We start from the raw sequence: 19932 nt of genomic DNA, 5'->3' as shown, positions 1-19932 counted from the left end.
AAAACCTTTTCTAGTCTAGATAGAAAGCACACTGAGGCTAAGCAAATCAAATACCATAAAACTAACAAAAAAGATGATACTCAAAGAATACATCAAAATCACTAAACATTAAGAAAGAAGAATCAAAAGCACATAGCACTAAAAAAACCACACAAAATTAAACAATACAGACAAATTGTATTACAGATTATTAGCACAATTTGATGAAAACAAGATCAAAAACTTGAAGAAAATATATTAAAATACAATAAAAAAATTCAAGATTAAACAAATAAAGTAATAAAAAAGAAAAAACATAAAGATTCAATATGAAAGAAATAACCTTTAGTGTCTTTGCTACTTCTTGTATATCTTTTCTCTATTAACAACAAACGGTAATAAGAAATAGTCACTGACACAAGTCCCAAGCCAAAATTTAAATTGTTTTTTGATAAAGAAGAATTGATATACACATTTATTAAGGAAAATGGAACTTTTGGTCTTTCCTCTTCATTGTAACTGTTTCCCAAAGAATTTGAACCATTGTGTCTAGAGGCATGAATTTAAATAAAATTATTATTTAATATTAAATTAATTATATATTAATATTTTATTTAGTTTAGAGATAAAATAAGGGCAGAATGGTAATTCAACTTTTAAGTTAGGAGCTTTCCACTTATAATAATATATAGGGAAAATGCATAAGTACCCCCCCAGCCTATGCCCGAAATCTCAGAGACACACCTAACCTTTACTAAGGTCCTATTACCCCCCTGAACATAATTTATCTATAATATTTTACCCCTTTTCTGCCTACGTGGCACTATCTTGAAAAAAATGTCAACATGCACTGGGCCCACAAAGATAGTGCCACGTAGGCCAAAAAGGGGTAGAATATTACATATAAAATAAGTTCGGGGGGTAATAGGATCTTAGTAAAGGTTAGGTGTGTCTCTGGGATTTCGGGTATAGGCTGGAGGGTACTTATGCATTTTCCCTAATATATATAATATATATATGAATGATATATATGATTGTTTTGAAAGGGAAAGTCCAGTACTTCCATAGTCATTTTAGCAGGAAAAAAAAATTTCGATACTTATTTAACAACTCGTAAGTTCTAACTTTTTAGGAAAACATACTCGAAAAATAAAAATCAATATTTCAATTTCTAGCATTTTTAATGTTAGAGATGTCCTTAATAACATTTAATCATAGTATTTTCCTAAAAATTGATATTTGTCACATCATTAAATACGTATGGAATTGTATCTAGTCATAAACAATATTTTCTACATATACCAATAAAAGGTAAGAAGTGTTGACTCCTCCATGTTTCTGTTTGAGAGATACTTGTATTGTTGGAGTCATTACTACCATTCATTTTTCTAGTAACTAAAGAAGACTTTGGTGCAGAGGAAGAAGACTTTGTGAGGGAGCAAAAACAACAATGGCTGATCCTGTAATTGGTGCAACTGTTCAAGTTGTGCTTGAAAAGTTGCTTTCTCTCACTATTGAGGAGGTCAAAAGTTTAGGGAACTGCAAGAAAGATCTCGAAATACTGACAAAAAATGTATCCTTGATTCAAGCTTTCATTCATGATGCTGAAAGACGACAAGTTGAAGATCAGGTTGTTGAACAATGGCTCAAGATGCTTGAGAGAGTTACTGAAAATGCTGAAAATGTGTTTGATGAATTCAGGTATGAATCTCTCAAAAGACAAGTGAAGATCCGAAACAACCCAATGAAAAAGGTCAGTGATTTCTTTTCTCATACAGATTTTAAGAGAAGAATGTCTCGAAAAATCAACAACATCAATGAGGAGTTGAGAGCTATCAACAAGTTAGCCAATGACCTTGGTCTCCAATCACTGATGGTTCCTCCTCGGCAAATACTACCAATTCGAGAAACAGATTCTGTAGTAGTTGCTTCCGATGTTGTTGGTAGAGACAAGGATGTTGCTGAAATAAAGGAGAAGATATTGACCATGAGAGATGATATTGATCTGTGCACCATTCCCATAGTGGGCATGGGGGGTTTAGGGAAAACAACTGTGGCTAAGAGAGTTTTTAATGATGAGCAGATCGAGAAACACTTTGAAAAGAGAGTTTGGTTGTGTCTACCTGAAATGTCAGAAACAAAAAGCTTTCTTGAACTGATCCTCGAATCATTGACAGAGAGGAAACTTGAGGTCCAGAGTAGAGATATAATAGTCAAGAAGCTCCGAGATGAACTGGCAGGAAGAAAGTATTTGCTTGTCCTGGATGATTTGTGGCGTGTTGACCCAACATTGTGGCATGAGTTCTTGGACACTTTGAAGGGAATAAACACAACCAGAGGAAACTGCATTCTTGTGACGACTCGTATGAAACTGGTGGCATCCACAGTAGCTGTAGATCTTCATTTGTTGGGAAAATTAGCAGATGATCATTGTTGGTCCATTTTCAAACAAAGAGCGTTTGTTGATGGGGAAGTTCCAGAGGAAATGGTAATCATGGAGAACAGGATTGTTGAAATGTGTCAAGGTCTACCGTTGGCAGCAGGTGTGTTGGGAGGCCTCATACGCAACAAGGAAAAACATGAATGGCAGGCAATTCTTGATAGCAACTCCCTTGTTGCACATGAAGATGATCTTGGAGAAAATAGCATTAAAAAAATTCTAAAACTCAGCTATGTTTATCTACCATCTCCGCACCTGAAAAAATGTTTTGCTTACTTTGCAATGTTTCCAAAAGATTTTGAGTTTGAAAAGGACCAACTAATCCAACTCTGGATGGCAGAAGGCTTTCTCCATCCATGTCAAGAGACCATTGTGATGGAAGATGTTGGGCACAAGTTTTTTCAAATCTTGTTGCAAAATTCCTTGCTGCAAGATGTTAAGCTAGATGAGCACAACGTTATAACACACGGTAAGATGCATGATCTTGTGCATGATTTGGCTGGAGATATCTTAAAATCTAAACTATTTGATCCGAAAGGAGATGTTGGTGAAATTTCTTCTCAAGTTCGATATTTTGGATCAGACTCACCAATTGATCAAATAGATAAGATAAATGAGCCAGGACGTTTGTGCGCATTGTTCTCGAGAAGCAATATACCTAATGATGTGCTATTTAGCTTTCAGTTCTTGAGAGTTTTAAATTTGTCCAGATCAGGCATCAAGGAGTTGTCAGCCTCAATTGGCAAGTTAGTATACTTGAGATATCTTGATCTCTCCTACAGTGGGATCAAAGCCTTGCCCAACTCCATTTGCAAGCTGTACAGTATGCAAACTTTGAGAGTTAGTAAATGCTTTTTACTGAAGGAGCTTCCAGATGAAATGGCAAATATGATTAGTTTGAGACACGTTTATTACAATTCTCTGTGTATGGATAATAAGCATTTTCAGATGCCATTTAACATGGGGAAATTGACTTGTCTTCAGACCCTACAGTTTTTCAAAGTGGGTTCAGAGAAAGGCCGTCGAATAGAAGAAATAGGTCATTTGAAAAACCTGAGAGGTGAATTGACGATTGAAGGTCTCCAATTGGTATGCAATAGAGAAGTAGCTCAAACAGCGTACCTACAAGAGAAACCAAAAATCTACAAGCTGAAATATGTGTGGTCCCATGATGAACCAGAAGGATGTGAGACCAGTGATGAGTATGTGTTGGATGGTCTTCAACCGCATCCTAACTTGAAAACTTTAGCGGTAGTGGAATATATGGGGACTAGATTTCCTTCATGGTTCAGTGAAGAGTTTCTACCAAATTTGGTCAGGTTGAAATTAAGTGGTTGCAAAAGGTGCAAAGGAATTCCATCGCTTGGTCAACTGAAATTCCTTCAGCATCTTGAGCTGGTAGGGTTCCATAAGGTGGAATACATCGAACCTACATTTTATGGTAACGATAATGGATCAAGTAGAAATAACACCAATATCCAAGTGTTTCCGTTACTCAAAGAACTATTATTGGAGGATATGCCTAGCCTTACTGAGTGGAAGGAAGTGCAATTGTTACCAAAAGGAAATGTTGGTAGAGACAGACTTGGAGTTAGAATGTTTCCTGTGCTTAAGAAGTTGACGATTAGGAACTGTCCTTTGCTAAAAAGTACTCCAAATCAATTTGAGATCCTACGTGAATTGAGCATTGAAGGAGTTGACAGTGAAATTCCATTGTTGAACTTGTGCAGCAACTTGACATCTCTTGTAATGCTTATTATCAGAGATGTGAAACAGCTCACTTGTCTTACAGATGAGATACTACGCAACAATTTCTCTCTTGAACATCTTTTGGTCTTGAATTGTGGAGAGTTTTGTGAATTGCCCCAGAGCTTGTACAATCTCCGTTCACTTAAGAGCTTAAGTATTGGCGACTGCACCAATTTCAGTTCCATTCCTGTTTCCAGAGGAGAGAATCATTTGACTTCCCTCCTAAAACTTCGGTTATACAATTGTGATGGATTGACTAGTTTATCAAGCGGACTGCTAGAGCATTGTCGGTCTTTGGAATCTCTGAATGTCAACAAATGTAACAACTTGGTTTCCTTGCCTTTACATGTGTGGGGAATGCCTTCACTTTCATATTTGAATATATCAAAATGTCCCAAATTGGAAAGTGTACCTGCAGGGAGCCTTCACCGTCTCACAGNCATCAATACGTGAAAATCTTTCAATATATCCATCAATTTAGTTTTGAATGCCAGATGGATTGCTCTGCACATATAGGTAACTATATGTAACTTACCCAAACATATAGGTTACTTTCATGTACTCAACACTTATTCCACTTTTGATAGTTTTTGATGTTCTCTGACATGCTTGTGCTTCCAATCAGTTATTTGCATTGTTAATAGTGTGTACTCAGAAAGAGGATCGTTGAGGTGTCATCTATTTGTTTCTTTTCTCCAATCGTGCAGGGTTCACTACACTGTATATCTGCAGAGCATTGCTGTTAATGGGCAAATTTTACCTGTTGATCCAGGAGTTTTTGTGTCCTCTAATGATCGAGGAACTATTGTTGATTCTGGTACTACTTTAGTTTATCTTGCGTCAGAAGCTTATGAACCCTTTATCAGTGCTGTAAGTGTTTTTTTTCCCGATTTGCTCCAAGATTCTTAAATTAATTTCCACAATTATATTTCTTTGTTGAGTGAACCTGTTATATTTGCCCATTAACTTATAAGTTATACCTATGGACCATAGGCTACGATTATAATCCAGAATTAGTCTTGATCTAAAGATGAATGCTTAAGGTCAGTGGTATATATCTGTCCCCTATATAATCACCATCTTTTCCGGTGGGGATTCTAGTCAGTATTAATCAAATATAATCAACGGACTCCGTATAATCAAAGGCTATCCAATTCAGGTTTTAGACTTGAATTCTCCTTCTTCCTGGTAAACTTAAATTACCTTGGCAATATAATTGGTGATCAAGTAATCAAAATCATCAAAAGTACAATTACGTAAACAATTCTAGCAAGAAGAAGTCAATTTAAATAATAATCAAGAAATATAATGATTAAACCTCCAAAAAAGAATCTATCTAAATCCTAATAGAAGGTATTTAGTTCATAAAGACATTTGGTCTCCCTTGTCATAAAAAAAAAATAAGACATGCTAGAGCAGCACAAAATATTCAAAAAACATTATGATTAAGTTACAATGGATATAGAAAATCTCTATATAGGATCCTTGATCTTTGGTGAAGTTTGAATCCTTCTTGCTTCTTGGAGTTACTTTGAGAAACAGCAAAGTCGAATCACTAAAATGCGCAGATCAGATGGGCATCACTAATTAACAAGTTCTCTCTACTTTTGTTTTAACTTATTCATCTGCAGATAACTGCAATTGTTTCACCTTCAGCCAGGCCAATCATATCAGGGAAAAGGCCGTGCTATCTAGTTTCTTCAAGGTTGTTTTTTTGTTTTCAATGAATGTTTAATCGTAGTTATAAGAACTTAAATGGTCTATACACACCTCTTTGGTGACTTGAGCATGTCCCCCTATTTCTCAAACAGCATCGAGGATATTTTTCCTCCAGTGTCTCTAAACTTTGCTGGTGATGCATCCATGGATTTAAGACCAGCAGACTACCTTGCTCATAAGGGCTTTTTGGTGAGTGTTAGAACCTGCATATTTTGTATTTAAACATCTTCTACTAAAAGGTCATATAACCAAGTTACTTTTATCTTCTAATTTTTATGAACTTCAAAGATAAGTGACTCTATTTTATGTGTTTAACAGGAAGGTGCTGCTATGTGGTGTGTTATCTTTGAAGAAAATGATCTAGGATTAACAATCTTAGGAGGTTGGTTTCTGGATAAATGGTTACTTCGTGCTTCATCTACATATTAACTTCATTAGTGGGTGCATAACATTGTGGGTGATAATCTTTATGCATGTGTGCTTGAGTATTGTGGGTGCTTAACAAATTTTCGTTGAAGTTTGGGAGTTTCAGTCCCTTGCATGTTGATGTTCATTTGAAAGAGTCAAAGAATTCTCCTTTATGCTGTCAACTACTTTCTCAAGTCATGGATGAAAAATATGCTTCCTTCTTAGCCCAGATGCATTTCCTGCTATTACTAGATTTTCTTGGTTCTTTGCTCTTATAAAATCCTTCGAAGCTTTAGGCTATCATAGTGAGGTTTCAGTGAGGTTAAACAATTGTAAATAAGCCGAAAGGTAGCATGTATAGACATCTATCACAGGCAGTTGTTCTCTGATGTTCAAAGAGAGCAGAAAGTGGAATTCATGGAAAGCTGATTAGTGGAAAGAAAGATTATATTGTGAATGTGGTTGCACTTCCATTTCTAAAGGTTCTGTCTGTATTATAGAAAACACCTTGTGCTATGATCTTTCTGTTTCTGTGATAATGTTGGTTCAGAAGTACTTGTATAGGCTAGGGAGATTGTCGTCTGCTAGAGCAGTTGTAGAAACAGATGCACAGTTCTTGGTGTAACGTAGTTCATGGACATAATGTAGCAGCCTTTTGTATATCTTGGCTCTGTGTGTAAATAGTGAAACTGAATTATTTGTTTAGGCTTGTATCTTGTTCATTCCTTTCATGTAGCAAGTAACAGTGAACTCAAATTGAAGGGATGAGGTCTAAAGTGTTTGTATAGTTTCCAATAGTCCACTGTTGAAAACTCAAATCAAAAGTGGCAATTTTGACAATTGGCATGTGGCCATAGACCAAAGGTAAAACTAGTATTTGTTGTGAGAAGTGATGAATATAATGCAATATGGATCAACTTTATGTGTGCTTGACTATCTTCTCCTAATACCCTATGAGATGCTCCATTCTTTGAAACAACTATGTAATACTATATCCCTCATGCGAGAAGAGGAGGTTGGTGGGGGAGGGGGGAGGGATTGGGTGTCCTTGATATATGATCTCATGCTAGGTAAAAGTGAGACGATCAAGTGGTTATAGGAGTCATATGTTCTATGTGACTTGGAGTGGAAATATTGATGTCATGATGTAGTTTTCTCGTACAATATGTATCTTTGCTGGTTCCCTAGGGGGTTGTTTGGTTCACTTACTAGTTATATGGGGATTATAATGCAAGGATATATTGTTTATGCAATGATTAATACTGAAGCACTTATTATGTGGTGGTTACTACAAACTATAAATCAATTGTCCGGTGATCACTTTGACCAACCGAACACTGTATTATCTTATGAGGAATTATATGTTGGGATTATTTGCTTCAATACCACAACTTAACTACCCCTAATTGCATTGCTTGCGTCATTACTGCCAGACTATATAGAATCTAGAGTAACGATTGAATCTACTTGACACTCACTTCTCTCTCTTCTTTTACAGATCTTGTTCTTAAAGATAAGATCATTGTATATGACTTGGCCCGACAAAGAATTGGATGGGCAGAATATGATTGTAAGTACCAGCTTTTAAAATTCGATTCTCATTGCTTACTTCTCCATACTGCCTCCTTGCTTAGAGATCGTTGATGAATATCTACACCTTAGCAATTCTCTATAAGGAGGGAGCTCTGATGTCAGTCACTTATATAAAATGCTTTTGTTATAGGTTCATCACCTGTGAATGTGTCTATAACCTCGGGCAAGGATGAATTCATGAATGCTGGACAATATGTTAGCAGTTCACCAAGAAGTGTTCCCTTCAATCTGCCACTAGCTAGAACTAATGCTCTTCTTCTACTTTTTTGGGAGCTGATGATTGGTTCCTACTTGTGTAGCTTGACTTCAATGCTTCTCGTCATTTTCCTTGATATTTGATATACTCTGCTAATTATAATATCAATAGATCGCAGTTGGAAGGATTATGAGGATTATGTTGGAAGCAAGGCAATTCTTTTTTCAGCTCTTGCTTCTTATGATCAAGTTGTAGAGGTAAAATGTCAGAAGGCATTGGGTTCTTACAGAACAAAAGTTTGTGTATAACATTATAACCATGTAAAAGCAATTCACTGTTGTAGTCAGTTAAGTGATTCATGCTTTGTGATTTTCGTCTGTAATGCTGAGAATGATACTGCGTTTTTTCCCTCGCGATGAGGATTTTTAATTGTCATTTGCAGTGGGTATGAATCTGTTTGCAATTTGAATTTTACGTTCTATGCTTGGAGAAATATTTGCCCAGTAGACACAGCAGAAAATGCTGTGACTAATTTTACAGAGAATAATATAAACACCAACAACCACATACCCTGTGAAATTTCATAAGTGGGGATTGGGGAGGATAGATTGTATGTAGACCATTCCCCTATCTTGTGGTGGTAAGGAGACTGTTTCCAGATGTTCCTCGGCTTGAGTACAACATATTAACAACCACAAAATAATGCGATAACCTAAACACAATCAACAACAGGTGATGGTGGAATCAAAAGAAGACAATATAGGAAAACAACTAAACCCCTCTCGAATATAAAGGTGATAAAAAATTTAAGGATTTATTATCAATTTAACCAAGTCGAATGATTTTCAATATTTCATTTTTATTTGTAAACTATATTTTCCAAACAAAAATAAGAAGTGTTGACTCTATGTTTGTGTTTTCAGAGATAGATGTGTCTCTGGAATCATCACAACCAACCATTTTCTTCACTGTTATAATTATTGTGAAGTATGAATTATTGTCTTTATTTAGGTAAAGAAGACTTTGGTACAGAGGAAGAACATTTTGTGAAGGAGCAAACACAGTAATGGCCGATCCTGTAATTGGTGCTACTGCTCAAGTTTTGCTTGACAAGTTGCTTTCTCCCACTACTGAGGAGTTCAAAAGTTTAAGGAACTGCAAGAAAGATCTCGAAATGCTGACAAAATATGTATCCTTGATCCAAGCTTTCATTCATGATGCTGAAAGACGACAAGTCGAAGATCAGGCTGTGGAAAAATGGCTCAAGATGCTTGAGAGAGTTGCTGAAAATGCTGATAAGGTGTTTGACGAATTCAGGTATGAGTCTCTCAAAAGACGAGTGAAGATTAGAAACAATCCAATGAAAAAGGTCAGTGATTTCTTTTCTCATACAGCTTTTAAGAGCAAAATGTCTCAAAAAATCAACAACATCAATGAGGAGTTGACGGCTATCAATAAGTTAGCCAAAGACCTTGGTCTCCAATCATTGATGGTTCCTCCTCGGCAAATACTACTAATTCGAGAAACAGATTCTGTAGTAGTTGCTTTGGATGTTGTTGGTAGAGACAAAGATGTTGCTGAAATAAAGGAGAAGATATTGACCATGAGAGAGGATGTTGTTCTGTCAACCATTCCAATAGTGGGTATGGGAGGTTTAGGGAAAACAACTGTCGCAAAGAGAATTTACAATGACGAACACATCAAGCAAATCTTTGAAAAGAGAGTTTGGTTGTGTCTACCTGAAATGTCGGAGACTAAGAGCTTTCTTAAACTGATCCTCGAATCATTGACAGAGAGGAAAGTTAAGGTCCAGAGCAGAGATATAATTGTCAAGAAGCTCCGAGATGAACTGACAGGAAGGAAGTATTTGCTTGTCCTGGATGATTTGTGGTGTGTTGACTCTACATTGTGGAATGAGTTTGTGGATACCTTGAGAGGAATAAATACTTCCCGGGGAAACTTCATTCTCGTGACTACTCGTATGGAACAGGTGGCGTCCACAGTAGCAGCAGTAGGTCCTCATAAGTTGGAAAAACTAGCAGAAGATCATTGTCGGTCCATTTTCAAACAAAGAGCGTTTGTTGATGGGGAAATTCCAGAGGAATTAGCAAGCATGGGCAACAGGATTGTTAAAATGTGCCAAGGTCTACCGTTGGCTGCAAGTGTATTGGGAGGCCTCTTACGCAGTAAGGAAAAACATGAATGGCAGGCAATTCTTGATGGAAACCCCCTTGTTGCAGGTGAAGATGATAATGGAGAAAATAGCATAAAGAAAATCCTAAAACTCAGCTATGATTATCTACCATATCCACATCTGAAAAAATGCTTTGCTTACTTTGCAATGTTTCCAAAAGACCTTGAGTTTGAAAAGGACCAACTGATCCAACTATGGATGGCAGAAGGCTTTCTTCATCCATGTCAAGAGACCACCGTGATGGAGGACATCGGGAACAAGTTCTTTCAAATCTTGTTGCGGTATTCCTTGCTGCAAGATGTTAAGCTAGATGAGCATAACAATATAACACACTGTAAGATGCACGATCTTGTGCATGATTTGGCTGGAGATATCTTAAAATCTAAACTAATTGATCCGAACGGCGATGGTGGAGAAAATCTTTCTCATGCGCGATACTTTGGATGGGACTCACCAAGTGATCAAATAGATAAGATAAATGAGCCAGGACGTTTGTACACACTGTTCTGGAGAAGCAATCATATATCGGAAGCTATGCTGTTGAGCTTTAAGTTCTTGAGAGTTTTAAATTTGTCCAGTTCAGGAATCAAGGAGCTGCCAGCCAAAATCGGCAAGCTAATATACTTGAGATATCTTGATGTCTCGGACACTAAGATAAAAGCCTTGCCCAACTCCATTTGCAAGCTCTACAATTTGCAAACATTTAGAGTCAATGACTGCTATTCACTCAAGGAACTTCCATATGAGATGGGAAATATGATAAGTTTGAGACACATTTACTGCTATTCTCGATCTCAGTTGCCACTTAACATGGGACAATTGACTTGTCTTCAGACCCTGCAGTATTTCAATGTGGGGTTAGAGAAAGGGCGTCGAATAGGAGAATTAGGTTGTTTGAAGAACCTTAAAGGTGAATTGACGATCAATGAGCTGGAATTGGTCTGTAGTATTGAAGAAGCTCGAACAGCATATTTACAAGAGAAATCGAATATCTACAAGCTGGCATATGTGTGGTTCCACGATGAACCAGAAGGCTGTGAAACCATTGTTGAGCATGTGTTGGATGGTCTTCAACCGCATACTAACTTGAAAACCTTAGAAGTCAAGAACTATTTAGGTACTAGATTTCCTTCATGGTTCAGAGAAGAATCTCTACCAAATTTGGTCAAGTTGAAATTAAGTGGTTGCAAAAGATGCAAAGAAATTCCATGGCTTGGCCAACTGAAATTGCTTCGGCATCTTGAGCTATTAGGGTTACATAAGGTTGAATGCATCGGAACTACTTTTTATGGTATTGATGGTAACAATATTGGATCAAGCAGCAATGTCCAAGTGTTCCCATCATTGACTGAACTAGTATTGAAGGATATGTCTAGCCTTATTGAGTGGAAGGGAGATGAAATTGGAGTAAGAATGTTTCCTCTGCTTGAGAAGTTGAGGATTAGTAGCTGTCCATTGTTAAAAATTACTCCAAGTCAATTTGAAATCCTCCGTGAATTAAGAATTGAAAGAGTTGACAGTGAAATGCCATTGTTGAACTTGTGCAGTAAATTGACATCTCTCGTAAAGCTTAGTGTTTATGATGTGAAAGAGCTCACTTGTTTTCCAGATGAGATGCTACGCAACAAGGTTTCTCTTCAACACCTATTGGTCTCAGACTGTGGAGAGTTTCGTGAATTGCCACAAAGCTTATACAGTCTCCGTTCTCTTAAGAGCTTAAAGATTTACCGCTGCACCAATTTCAGTTCCTTTCCTGTTCCCAGTGGAGAGAATTATTTGACTTCCCTCCAAAGTTTTCAGTTATGGAACTGTGATGGATTGACCAGTTTACCAAGTGGGATGCTAGAGCATTGTTGGTCTCTGGAATCTTTGATGGTCTGCTACTGTAACAACTTAGTTTCCTTCCCTATACATGTGGGAGAAATGCCTTTACTTTTTGATGTGTATCTATCAGAATGTCCCAAATTGATTAGTGTACCCGCAGGGGACCTTTACCGTCTCACTGGGTTACGGCATTTGGAAATTGGTCCTTTCTCAGAGATGGTGGATTTTGAGGCATTCCAATTGATTTTCAATGGCATTCAACAGCTGTTGTCCCTTCGTTTTTTGTGTGTGGTAGGACATTTGCACTGGGATTCTCTGCCCTATCAGCTTATGCAACTCTCTGACCTAACAGAGATCCAAATATATCGATTCGGAATCGAGGCTCTTCCTCATAAATTTGACAACCTTGCTTCTCTTGAAAGATTAACGTTAGTGAGGTGCAAACGGCTACAACATCTGGACTTCTCAGTTGCCATGCCCAAATTACGGCATCTCCAGATACAGGATTGTCCATTGTTAGAAACACTGTCGGATGGGCTCGGCAACCTTGTTTCTTTGCAGGAGTTAGTTTTACAGAAATGCGAGAAACTAGAGCATCTGCCATCTGGAGATGCCATGCAACGCCTCACCAAATTACGTTACCTGAAAATTGAAGGCTGCCCAAAGTTAGAAGAAAGTTGCACCAATCGGATTGGCTCAAACTCCCAGTGGTCCAACATTTCCCATATTCCAAAAATTAAAGTAGGTGAAAGCATAATTCAGGACTTAAGTAAGTCTCTGTTCCTCTTTCAGTTTCTGAGTCGATTTTTTTGTTCTTTCTTTTCCACGAGTTGCTTTCCTTCTTTTTAACAAACTTTCCATTCCCCAAACTAATACATGTTATGGTACTTAAGAATTACAGAATTTTTTATCTGTCACTTGAAACTAACTGTTCTTCTTCTTATTCGTCATCAAACGAGGAATAGATACATTCCCGTCCTTTAATAATGTAAATATGTTCCTTCTCATAGGTGCCTAGATCAAATGTCATGCTGGAACGTTGCTAGCTGTGGTATATCAAGTCAAATTTATGGTTGGTAATCAGGTTGGCTAAAATTTTCATTTAGACTTGGTAGAGGAATGCTATAACAAATTTGTCGCTTCTTCCGCAGGTCATTACTGTACTGTTTAATTAGGTTGGTTATGTTCTGTATGAATGCAATGTAAGCTTGGTTGCGTTTCTAGCACCATGAGGGACGTTCATCCATTTGGTTTAAGGATTCTCTACTCTCATTGGACCAAAAATCTTCATGTAAGCTTCTTCCCAGTTGTTAATCTCCTAGGTCCAATAGTTTGCTTTGTTTTAATTGTTTGTTTTGCACGATTATGGTGCAACAAAAGAGCCTATCTCTCAATCCTCAAATATTATAATGCTCTTCGTTACAGGGTATAGTGTGTTAGCACGTTGGACAAAGTCCAATTAGCTGTACATATCTATGTAAGAACTCTAAATATTTATTGTAACTATGGTGTCACTTGCTTTCCACATGTAGGAGATATCAGGAATAACAGATATTTAGGGGTGTAAATGACAACTTCTAATTTAATGGAAGAACTCTTAATATGAGAGCATTCATTCAGCAAATTTGACTCTGGATAAAGACAATTTCTCATTCTCTTTAGGAAAATGAAGTATTTGATTCACATAATATTGGCTTATCATGGTTGACAGTTACAATCAGTTTCTTTTGCATAAGAGAAGGTGAAACATAGAGGGGGATAAACGACCTTCTGCAAGGCGACTTTACTATCGACTATCTGGTGAAATAGTATAGGTAACAAAGCCATTTCATCATACACCTTAGATGCAAGACAGATTTCATTTTGGTAAAACATGTGACTTCAATTGATAGTAGAGGCTTCTCCAAATTTTGTTACCTGTCTTCACTCTTCAACAGTATTTCCTTTAATTTTCACTAGACTTATCGGAACATTGTTTACATTGGTGCCTTTGGGGACGGTGATTGCACACAGAGGCGAAGGTTCTAGCTCGGATAGAACCCAGGTCGCATGGGTGGCTGTATTAGCATGTACCAGCAGTCCAAAGCACCCTTTTATTCCTTCCATGGGGTACTGTTAATTATATTTAGTTTCTGTCAGTTTCTCAAGATATATATACATGATTTTTCCAAAATTAACGGATGCACGTGCACCCCACATGTGTAGTGGATCCGCCTCTGATTGCACAAGCTGGATAGGTCTTGCTTTCTCCTAAAATTTCTCTTTGTTTAGTGGTTGTTTGTCATTACCTGATCGACGTTTTATAGTCTTCATATCTATGGAAAGAGGAAGCTAGGAGAGGATTCTAAACAATTCTATCGAGCCGAACAACAAAAAGAGAAAGATAGAATACCTTTCTTAGCTAGCCTAGCGTGCTATAAACCTACAGGGAACAAGAGCCAGATCGAAGACATTCCTTTCCTTCTTTTATACCCCTCTCTTCTTAGTTGCTGCGACTCCATTTTCCAAGAAGGAAATGTGTGCCAAAACTGACATTTTTTTTCTCTTGTGTTTCAGATGGTTGAAACAACGGCATGGAAAAGACTACGAAGTTTCATAGTCATGATTGTCAAGGGAAATTGCATTTCGTAAATTCATTTGCATTTGGCTGGAACTGGAGTTGAGATATTATTTGTCTACGTGGAACTTGGTCTCAATTGATATCTATGCCTTTTAATTTTGGGTGTGTACAAATAGACACTTAAGGGTCGTTTGGTTTGAATACAAGTTATGATGGGATAAGTTATGATGAGATTAGTTATGATGAGATAAGTTATGCTGAGATTATTTCTTATTGAGTGTTTGATTTATTGTATTCAAAATAATATGCATTGCATAAATTTTAGAATGTGTTGTTTGTTTACAAAAATACCCTTCACTTTGTTTAGTTCTTTTACCTTTTCTTTGCAAGCTTTAGTCATTCATTCTAACAAAATTTTCATCTTATTTAGCTTAATTATTTTGTGTGCATTCTCACAATGGCACCGTATTTAAAAATAAAACTTTCTTCTTAATTAGCTTAAAAATAAAACTTTCATATGAAGTTTGTTAAAGTAAAAAAGGATTTATGAGAAACTAAAATATAAATAAACATAAGAATTAGTCAAATAAATTCATAAATAAATATTATATTTATATAGTGTAATCTTTTAATAGAAAATTATGAAAAATTATCATAAAAAGAAGGAATAGTGAGGGTTGTGAATGCTATTATACATTGTATTAAAAACAAGGGATAAGACACAAGTACCCCCTAGACTATGACTAAAATCCCAGAGACACACCTTAACTAAAATAAGGTCTTATTACCCTCCTGAACTTATTTTTTTTTTTGTAATTTTGTACACCTTTTGTCTTACGTGGCACACTCCGTGACTCCACGCAATTGAGGCGCGTGGGAGATATTTGGATGCCACGTAAGCCAAAAAGGTGCACAAAATTACAAAAAAAAAATGGGTTCAGGGGGGTAATAGGATCTAGTTTAGTTAAGGTGTGTTTCTGGGATTTCGGTCATAGTGTAGGGGGTACTTGTGCATTTTCCCTAAAAACAATGTAAATATACATGGATGTGAAAAGTGATGTATAAAAAAAGTTTTAAGGGATATCTTTGTCATTTACTTAGTTTATCCCGGAAATACCATACCACCCAAGGGGAGGAATAACTTATCTTGATATTAATTATTAATCCCAAGATAAGTTATCTCAGACTTGCCAACCAAACAACAAATTAAGTGCCACTATAATTTAATATCAAAACTATTTGATATTATCCTTCACACCAAATGACCCTTAAACTTATATAAAATTGACCAAATAGACACATTTATCCTACGTGGCAGTCTACATGACAATTTTGTGTCCTATATGTATTATGTCATGTAGGACACATGTGCCTACTTGAGCAAACCCAAAGTTGGAGGGCAAATATGTCGGTTGAAACCAAGTTGAAAGACCTATTTATGTATTACTCCCTCTATCCCTAATTACTTGTCCAATTTTTCAGTTTTACTTGTCTCTTTTTACTTGTCCATTTTGACAAATCAAGAAAGGATAATTTTTTTTACCTATTATACCCTCAATTAATTAATTTTGAAAAAGGTAGAACTTCTTGAAAATCTTAAATTTTAAGTATAACTTACATAAATCCCATGTTGTAAGACCTAAATTAGATCCTATCAATACTCGTTTCTATTTTACAAAATCCCTTAAAATATCAGCCATCCGGATACATAAGTTTCACCCGGATACATAAGTTTCATCCGGATACATTATAAAACTTGTCTGTTGAGCTTAATATGAAATATTAATGTAAAATTGATTTTCTTTCCCACAAATCACTCATAACCGATTGATATCAATCCATTCCAATATGTAATAGCTTCACAAAATTCAAAATTTAAATTTTCATCTTCTCCATCAATTCGAAATCGTGAAAGTTCCAAATTACTCGATCAAAGTGGCTGATACAAGATGAATATATCGATTATATTGATACATTCAAGAATTTGGGTAAGCGAGGTGAGTTATGAAGGTTACAAAAGTGATGAAATTATTGTTGGACAAACAATTTGTTTTGTGAATCTCAAATACAAAATTCTCCGACTCCATACATAGCACATTGGTCCGGAAGAAAAAATAATCTGCCATATTGTTAGTTAAGTTATAGTGGTAACATTTTAGCTACATGTCGATTTCTTACTCAAAAAAGAATTTTCTGAGTATACAAAAAGAAAGCAATTGCCTTCAATTTACACCTTTACTGGTATAGATAGTCACACACCGCCTCCTTCTTGCAACATTCACTCTCATAAAATTTACAAATTCGCTGACCTTTGGGAGGAGGCCTAGAGTATCCTCCACCACCATATGGCTGCTATCTTAGCCATTAATATGTATTTAATACACGTGGTATTAATTTGAATGTATGATTTTCATTTAAAAAAATGGATATGATACATTACTATTTATCTATCTTAGTATGTTTGTGAAGTACTGTATCTTATTTGTGAGTGATACATAAGACAATGTTGATTCATAAATCAAATAACAAATACATACGTGAGACAGTGTTGATAAATAGCATCTGATACATAAATTCTTTTTTGTTACGCTTAAAAAGTAAAGAAACGTAAAATGAAGTAACAAAAAAGGAAATGTGTGCCAAAACTGACTTTTCCCCCCTTGTGCTTCAGATGGTTGAACAACGGCATGGCAAAAAAGACTATGAAGTTTCATAGTCATGATTGTCAAGGGAAATTGCATTTCGGAAATTCATTTGCATTTGGCTGGAACTGGAATTGAGATACTATTCTGTATGTGGAAAATTCTGGACTAAGATCTGTCAGCTGAGGACTTTCTTGCATTGTGTACATGCTAGACTTGCCTTTTCTTGTATATAGAGATTTTTTCTCCAGCAAACAGTTTTTTAATTATTTTTTAACGTTGTGTGGGGTTAGGCTTGACCTGTACCACGTCTGTAACATCCAAAAAGTTACAAAAGCAGAAGGGGACATGGACCTAACTAACTTCCAGCAAACAGTTTATATTCTCTTAACTGTTGTATCATTGTCTAGTTGATAGCTTCTTTAATGTATCTCTGTTTTTCCTTTCGAAATTTATCTTGGCTTATGTTAGTGCATACTATGATGGATTAAATATAAAACATGTGTTCCAAATTAACATTTCCTGCATATTTCTATGTATTGTTTTGAAAGGGAAAGTCCAGTACTTCCATAATCATTTTAGCAGGAAAAAAATTCGATACTTATTTAACAACGCGTAAGTTTTAACTTTTTAGGAAAATATACTTGAAAAATAAAAATCAATATTTCAATATCTAGCATTTCAAATGTTAGAGATGTCCTTAATAACATTTAGTCATAGTATTTTCCTAAAAATTGGGATTTGTCACATCATTAAATACATATGGAATTGTATCTAGTCATAAACAATATTTTCTACATATACCAAAAAAAGGTAAGAAGTGTTGACTCCTCCATGTTTCTGTTTGAGAGATACTTGTATTGTTGGAGTCATTACTACCATTCATTTTTCTAGTAACTAAAGAAGACTTTGGTGAAGAGGAAGAAGACTTTGTGAGGGAGCAAAAACAACAATGGCTGATCCTGTAATTGGTGCTACTGTTCAAGTTGTGCTTGAAAAGTTGCTTTCTCTCACTATTGAGGAGGTCAAAAGTTTAAGGGAACTGCAAGAAAGATCTCGAAATGCTGACAAAAAATGTATCCTTGATTCAAGCTTTCATTCATGATGCTGAAAGACGACAAGTTGAAGATCAGGTTGTTGAACAATGTCTCAAGATGCTTGAGAGAGTTACTGAAAATGCTGAAAATGTGTTTGATGAATTCAGGTGTGAATCTCTCAAAAGACAAATGAAGATCCGAAACAACCCAATGAAAAAAGGTCAGTGATTTCTTTTCTCATACAGATTCTAAGAGAAAAATGTCTCGAAAAATCAACAACATCAATGAGGAGTTGAGAGCTATCAATAAGTTAGCCAATGACCTTGGTCTCCAATCACTGATGGTTCCTCCTCGGCAAAAACTACCAATTCGAGAAATAGATTCCGTCGTAGTTGCTTCCGATGTTGTTGGTAGAGACAAGGATGTTGCTGAAATAAAGGAGAAGATATTGACCATGAGAGATGATATTGATCTGTGCACCATTCCCATAGTGGGCATGGGGGGTTTAGGGAAAACAACTGTGGCTAAGAGAATTTTTAATGATGAGCAAATCGAGAAACACTTTGAAAAGAGAGTTTGGTTGTGTCTACCTGAAATGTTAGAAACAAAAAGCTTTCTTGAACTAATCCTCAAATCATTGACAGAGAGCAAACTTGATGATCTTAGGCATATTTATATGTCTAAGTTGTCTATATTGACCCATGAATTGATTTGATTGAGGAATGATCTTTAGTTGTTAACTTGATTTTTGGTATAACTTGTGATAATTATGCACTAACACACATGATTAGTTGTTTCAGGAGCACTCGAAGGAATTGGAGTTGGAATGAAGAAAGAAGGAGCAAACTTGTGCAAGAAAATGGCCAAGGCAAAAACCACCAGTGGTTGGCGCACTGGTTGGTGCGGCGCGCCACTGGTGGTACTTCAGAGTCCCTCCTCAGGCGCACTGAGAGGCGTGACGCGCCAAGGAGGGGACGTCAGAGTCAAGTGAGAGGCGCGACACGTCCCTCTTTTGCCGACTTTTCCAAGTTTTAAACATTAAGTAGGATTCCTAATTTGAGTAGTATTTGTTCCCAACTTTTCCTACTATTATAAATAGATCCTTAGGGCTCCATAATCGGGGCCAACTTCTGATTTAGTGTGCAAAGAGCAAGAATTCAAGTTTGTAATAGGTTTTAATCCTTTAACTCTTCTATTTTCCGGAATTTGCATGAACTATTGTAATTTCTTGTTTTCTAATAACATGAGTGGCTAAACGCCCTAGTTCTGGGGCTGTAGCTACGAATCGATTGTTGACTATTTAAGGTTGTTGAATTAATTTTCGGTTGTCATTACAAGTTACTTCTATATTCTTGTTTTAGTATTTTATACTTGCGCACCATAAGATAAATTTAGTGTCTAATCTTAAAATCGAGAGAGGAGAGATTAGACCAGAGAATATGGAGAGCTCGGTCCACCTATTAGATTGAGGTGATTAGTGTTCAGGAGTGACACCCAGACAAACACCTTGCTTGGTTATGAAATAGGATGAAATCTTAATGCTTGCCAGTTAGTCTATCTATCCCCGCTAAACGATGTAGTTAGATAGCTA

General features: G+C 36.4%; 2 protein-coding genes and 1 long non-coding RNA gene across 4 annotated transcripts in view; 2 read left to right on the top strand and 1 right to left on the bottom strand.

The window, feature by feature from the left end:
• Window positions 1-8395, top strand: part of LOC125865720 (aspartic proteinase 36-like) — a 24887-nt gene extending 16492 nt beyond the window's left edge. The window contains exon 10 of the mRNA XM_049545947.1: window positions 8019-8395. Coding sequence (XP_049401904.1) covers window positions 8019-8227 — 209 coding nt within the window. The 3' untranslated portion in view covers window positions 8228-8395. The remainder of the gene's footprint in view (window positions 1-8018) is intronic.
• The window catches only part of LOC125865728 (uncharacterized), a 204349-nt gene that overhangs the window by 6159 nt on the left and 178258 nt on the right, over window positions 1-19932 (bottom strand). The window lies entirely within an intron of this gene.
• LOC125865716 (putative disease resistance protein RGA3) overlaps window positions 1354-19932 on the top strand; it is a 185948-nt gene continuing 167369 nt past the window's right edge. The window contains exons 1-2 of one of the 2 annotated variants that reach the window (XM_049545938.1): window positions 1354-1501; window positions 9223-9401. In XM_049545938.1, the coding sequence (XP_049401895.1) occupies window positions 1430-1501; window positions 9223-9401 (251 nt within the window). In that variant the 5' untranslated portion in view covers window positions 1354-1429. Of the gene's footprint in view, window positions 1502-9222; window positions 9402-18167; window positions 18329-19932 lie in introns of those variants that run through there. The other variant, XM_049545941.1, reaches the window with a different exon arrangement.

This window comes from Solanum stenotomum, chromosome 5, assembly GCF_019186545.1.
Source record: "Solanum stenotomum isolate F172 chromosome 5, ASM1918654v1, whole genome shotgun sequence".
In the NCBI taxonomy this organism is placed as follows: domain Eukaryota; kingdom Viridiplantae; phylum Streptophyta; class Magnoliopsida; order Solanales; family Solanaceae; genus Solanum; species Solanum stenotomum.
This window is presented reverse-complemented; position numbering and strand designations above follow the sequence as displayed.